This window comes from Malania oleifera, chromosome 13 (genome assembly GCF_029873635.1).
Source record: "Malania oleifera isolate guangnan ecotype guangnan chromosome 13, ASM2987363v1, whole genome shotgun sequence".
Taxonomy (NCBI): domain Eukaryota; kingdom Viridiplantae; phylum Streptophyta; class Magnoliopsida; order Santalales; family Ximeniaceae; genus Malania; species Malania oleifera.
In genome coordinates, this window is record NC_080429.1 from 7,733,008 (window position 1) to 7,739,007 (window position 6,000).

The following is a 6,000-nucleotide window of genomic DNA, read 5'->3' on the forward strand; positions in this document are numbered from 1 at the left end:
TGACACTGGATATACCACTATTTTGGCATGACAATGTGTGGAGTATCTCCTTTTAAAAACCAGTTTCCAAATCTGTTCTTGCTGGAAAGAGAAGAGGACTCTTACGTGACCTCTTGCAACATTTCAGCCAGACAGTTTGTGTGAGATGTCAGATGTGCCTTTAGGGAGCTCAGGTTAGAGAGTTGGTAAGCTATGCAAAATTTTTTGGCAACACTCTCCTTACACCAGAAGGGGACAATCATATTATATGGAAATCATAAAGAAAGACTGCTTTGAGGTCAAATCTTTTTCGGGTTTACGGTGAGCAGCAACCAAAGGAAAAAAAAACGAAGGGGGGGGGGGGGGGAGTAGGAAAACATGTGCCCAATTAAGCTGCTTTTTTTTTTCTTCGGAAGTTCCATGGAGGGTATTTTGACTCTAGATAACCAGCAGAGAAGGGGAACCACACTGGTAATAAAAGACATTGCGCAAAAAATGAGATTCCATACATAATATTCTTATTAGCTGCACCTAGACCAGAATGGGTGACAGCTGGCACTATCTTGGAAGAATTGTAGACATGGAGACATTCAAACACATAAGGTATGAGTGCATTTGTAGTTGAGTTAAGCACCGTTGTTGCCCTTGTGTTTTCATCTTTCGATTATTTAAAAAAATATCATATAAGTTAAAGGAGAAAAAAAGAAAAAAGACAATTAGCAACGATAATAAGGGAACACCACCAGGCAAAATGAATCAAATTTTTACACCAAAATCAACTAGAAGATATATGCCCAAAAAACAATGAGAAGCTTTACACCTAAATAAAAATTAAGGACATACATGCAAGAATCTGCTCAACAAGTGCAGATTATTCAAACTTGCAAAAAGAAAAAGTGAAGGAGAAAAGTGCAGGCTACATCAGTTTCCTCAACAGAATCTAGCGGAGATGGACCTAGAAATCATCCACTGGGAGGGCCAGAGTCTAAATTTTATCCGTTGAGTGAGCAAAGCATCACTTTTTACTGAAGAGTTTTTAACAAAAACATTTCAATTGCAAATTTTTTTTCTTAACTTCATGAATTCCTTTCCTGCTAGCTAGCAACAAGCTAGCAGAAAAATTAGAGCAAGCATGGTCCAAAATTTCTAAAAAATGATGTATAACACATCTTCATAGTAATGACTAGTGTGCAGAACACAGTTGGAAGCCTGCGCCATGTCGGCAGAGACACAGACACACATACTTGTCCAATACAAAATTCACACATGCAGCTATATGAGAAGTTGTATTGGGTTTGGGAAGTAGTTGCATTTGAAGTGACACCCAATATGCAAGCAATAACGTCAAACACATAGATAATAGAAATGGCATAACTTCCATAAATTTCATCACTATATACTCTTCTTTTATAAATAATTAAGTTCTTTTTTCTATAATTTATATATATATATATATAAATTAAATTCTAACCAGAGTGAAAAGCATTATACATTTTTAATTTGGAACAAAGAAATATGAAAAACATAGAATAGTGATAGCCTACAGATCTATCATTTAAGAAACATTTTTAGTATTTAAATTGGTGTTCCAGATTTAAATTTTCATGAACTTCATTACAAATTTATAATTTAGCCAACAATATTTGAAGTTTCACCTAAATTTGAAGTTCAAAACGTTGCAATATTGTAGTTTAACAAAAATTTGAACTTCAAGATTTTGACAGAATTCAGCAGCACAGGTTCATTGTGGCTATTTGAATTAAAGATGTATGATCAAAATACAAAGAAGGAATTCAGTTTCAAATTTGGGACTTCCAATTATATGTGATTCTGCTTCAATTAACTCTCATAACATGTGGATGAAAGCAATTGAAGTCAAGATTATTTTACAATATTCAAGTCTGTCCCCGTAGAAAGACTTGAAAACTCAAATCTCACATGTTGATACTTTTACAATGACTAATAAAATGAGAAGCAGAAAAATCATTGGGTTTGACCTATTTCTTCCCATTTAAACATGGTTAAGAATAAATAAAACATTTATTCCCTCACCTCTCAATGTATGGCCATGGGACAATTGGTCAGTTGCTTCAGTGTTTGGCCGTGCTCTTGGAGTGCTCTCAGTGCTACTGCAACAGTTATTTGTCATTGCTGACCCAGTAGATCTCATATCGCCTGGAACACATCATTAAAAAGTTAATTTAACACGAGAATTCATGATTCATAACTCCTCTTCTAATAAAAAAATGAAGCTTGAGAAAGAAGAAATACAAGCAAGAGGTAAGTTGTCCGCCAGGGGGAGAAAAAACAAGAAACAAATGAAGAATAACTGACTGTTAATATTATTGAAACTGGAACATGCAAAAATCTGCGAACCTTTAGTCGGGTTTGATAAACTGACTGCTGTTGGACAAGAGTTGTTTGTCAATGTAGATGCAGCAGTACTGGGAATAGGATTCCTAACCATCGATGAGGTATCAGACCTCAAAACATATCCACTTTCAATAATAGCAGGTCCCATTGCTTGCAAGGGCACAGGAGCTGCCAAATATGGTATAAATGAGCAAGATTTTCATGAAGTTCGTTTTATGACAGCTAAGCAAAGTAAAAGTAACTGTTCTCACCATTTTTTGAGGCTTTTTGAGGATAAGGATGAGAGGCTTTCCTTTTCGGTCGAGGGGGAGGTAGATGTTCATTTGTCCCACTCTTCTGAACCTTCAAAAAGTACTTTTGTGCATGGCTTCGTATCTGCAGTAGTTATCCCTAAGTTATGCATTTATATTGTGTTGAATTTCCCCAAAATAAATATAACAAAACAATATAAGACCTCAGGCATAACAGCCACAGAACATTCATGTGCATACTAGCACACTTTTCAAGTGCAGTTTGCCAATACTAGCCAATAAACAAAAGCATAATTCATCCCCGTGACAGAAACAATAAGACTACTAAAAAGCACAAGATATCATAGTGCATTGTGTTCTGATTTCAAGTTCAGTAAATTATGATTAAAGACACATTCTTCCACCATATGGAAAAATTTGAAAACACTTGAAATAAAAGCTAAAAAAGAGTTAAGTACAACTCACAAAGCAAGCCAAATATGTACGTCAAAGGTTATTTAACTCAAATTCTGTTATAACCAGCGCTGGTATCCACTAGAACAAAATATTTTTTGGGGTGTATTGGCACGCCACAATCAGCTAAAGCAACAATCATGGTTGTGGAAGCCCACCCCCTTTTTTTCTTCTTGCGCCAAAGATTTTACCACATCCGAAGGAACTGGAAGAGAGGGAGAGAACACATTGTCCTTTAGCAAGGATTATTTGGAATAACTTGTTCTGAGTTCTAGGTGACAATCAGGTTTACACTTCGTCTCTGGATGCTTTCTGTTCTATTAACTTTGGAGGTTTCTACAGGAGGAAGGAGAGGAAAGCTTTGTGGAGATGTAAGGTTCTTGTTATCATTTGGATATTTGGTTAGAGAGGAATGCCAGAATTTTTTTACGCTTTTTTCAAGTCTCATAATATTTTTTGGATGAGAGTGGCTTTTGTTTCGTCAATTCAGTGTTTTACACGTAGATTTTTTAAATGTGCTTCTCTAGAAGACTTGAAAGGAGATTGGATCGTTTAGCTTCATAAGAGTTGTGTTGTGTACTATTTTCCTTTCTTTTGTTGTATTCATTCACTTACTGGATAATGCTTTGTTCTCCATGTGATCTTCCTTTTCTTTTGAAAAGGAAAATAAAGTTCTAAAAAGCAACACAATATGAAGGATGACCAACAATAGTCTGCAATTTGAAACCAAAGTTAAGAACGAGCTCTCTTCAAGCAAAGAGTAGGGATCGTGCGGGGAGCAACAAATGAAGAATAGCATGCTTCAACATGGTATAATTGGAGCTGAACTTTCTTTATAGAAAAATTTTGGGGAAAAAGGAAAAATAAAAAGAAAAGCAATAATAACCAACTATATGTCATGCTACTAAGTTAAACAAAAACACTAATTTGTGTTTGGGGGCATTGAGATCAGGTTGGATTTGGATTCTTGTGAGTTCAGACAGAAGTCGACAAATTTTGTGCTGCATTTCATCCAAATCCATTCAATATAAATTGAAGACTCAAACTCCAAGCTCCCAAACATGGGCTTAAATATCAATTAAAAACATTAAACAGAAAAAGCTATTGTGCTTTTAATATTACCTGAATAACTGTCTTTGAACCAACAAATGCTTCAATTTTCTTCCAGTCACGGTCAAATCTGGGGACAAATAAGAGAACAGATCAAGGAATTGGAGCGACAAATAATAAATGGGAATAAAAAAATATTTAAATAGAGAGGATCCCCCCTGGTAGTTGAGGGACAATTAGCTTCAATAAAAAAGGAAGCTGCCCAACACAATCTTCCAACTTCCCTCTAAAAGAAAGGCACAATAATCTCAAAATATTCACTCTACAGATAAATTGGTAAAGAAAACAGAAGCTACATTTGCAGTGATAGTATTATACTGATAGTGTGTTTTTTATGTGAAAAGGGAACCGTTAAAGTAACATTTCAATGAACCCAATATCTCAGAACATATAAGCATCTCTATTGAGTGATTAACTCGTTCTCATCTTCTGGAAAACAACACCATATACAAGGCCTATCTGCAGCTAGCACGCAAATTAATGATTAATGTCATTCATTTACCACAAGTTTCCATTCACTATATACTCCCATTACCCATTGATTCATTTAGTTGTCCTCCTCAACTCTCAGTCCATCTAAATTCAAAACCTCTAAACACATACCAATACACAAAGATCTCTTAAAAAAGATGCCATATGCTATGTAGAACCATCATGCACACGCACACACCTGCAGAAGAATAATTATGATATTTTCTATTTTGTATAAACCAAATCTAACTTCAACATCTCGCTCAAAAATTTTCTTATCAACTTTTCATGTCAATCCATGTAAAATCTGCAAGACATACTCAAGAGTCCAGGAGAGTTTACACTATATTCGTATGGCTCCAGGGACCAGAATCCTTTTCTTCTTCTTCTTTCTTTTTTTTTTTTATCTTTTTCACAACAGGCCCCAATGACTGAAATCACGGCACATAAAACCAAAACCCTAAGAACATTCAGCAAAACCCTGAACCCTCCCTCCTCCCCTCTCCGCGCGCGCGCATTCTCATTTCCGCATAATAAGCAAATAAAAAGACATCCAATATTCAAATCCGATCAAACCTAACTCTAAACCTAAACACATACAAAATTGAAAAGCACGGTTCCGAATAATCGAATTGGAGAACTCACAGCTGAAGAGCTTCGAGGAACTTGTCGTGCTCGGGCTCTGTCCAGCTCTCCCTGGACTTGGTGATGGTGTAGGGTTTCCGGACCTTCTTTGCGGGATCATCCAAAGGAGACGTCGCGGTGGCGGTCGCGGTGGCGGTGGCAGTGGCAGTGGCGGTGGTAGGGGCAGTGGACGACGGCAGGGAGGCTGCGAAGGGTCCGAGACCGGTGAGAGCCATGCCAGTGGGGTCCAAGTAGAAGCCTTCGGGCGGGTTAGGGTTCACAGACACCATAGGTGGTGGCTCTACTCACCGCTCGCTGCTTCGTTCTCAAGCTAGTTCGGAAAATGTGCGTACCGGAGAGGGTGTTTGGCCGAGATTTTATTTATGGAAGCTTTTGTAGGGCTTGATTACAGTGTGTTACGCTTCAGGAAACTATGCGAATTGCCCAATTATATTCTGCCTTACTCAGCCATCTACGAATCCACACTTTTTAATGACGAACGCGCCCTCGTATTTCTCGAAAATCAAATGAAAAGAAGACAGACTAGACAGCATTTGGCGTCGATTTTTTTTTTTTAAATATATATAATTACTTTTGTCCCTTTTGGCAGTTGGCAAGTAAATACAAGTAAACTTAATTAAATTGGATTTTATTACAAAATATATTTAAAAATATATATAATACATATTAAAAATAATTATACAAAAACTTGATTGAATTATAAAGTCAGCCAAGCTCG

General features: G+C 36.7%; 1 protein-coding gene across 1 annotated transcript in view; it reads right to left on the bottom strand.

The window, feature by feature from the left end:
* LOC131146520 (protein REVEILLE 6) overlaps window positions 1-5,790 on the bottom strand; it is a 28,464-nt gene extending 22,674 nt beyond the window's left edge. Inside the window, exons 1-5 of the mRNA XM_058096152.1 lie at window positions 5,283-5,790; window positions 4,179-4,236; window positions 2,604-2,727; window positions 2,356-2,520; window positions 2,032-2,154 (exon numbers count right to left, since the gene is read on the bottom strand). Coding sequence (XP_057952135.1) covers window positions 2,032-2,154; window positions 2,356-2,520; window positions 2,604-2,727; window positions 4,179-4,236; window positions 5,283-5,551 — 739 coding nt within the window. The 5' untranslated portion in view covers window positions 5,552-5,790. The remainder of the gene's footprint in view (window positions 1-2,031; window positions 2,155-2,355; window positions 2,521-2,603; window positions 2,728-4,178; window positions 4,237-5,282) is intronic.
* Between the last annotated feature and the right edge of the window lie 210 nt (window positions 5,791-6,000).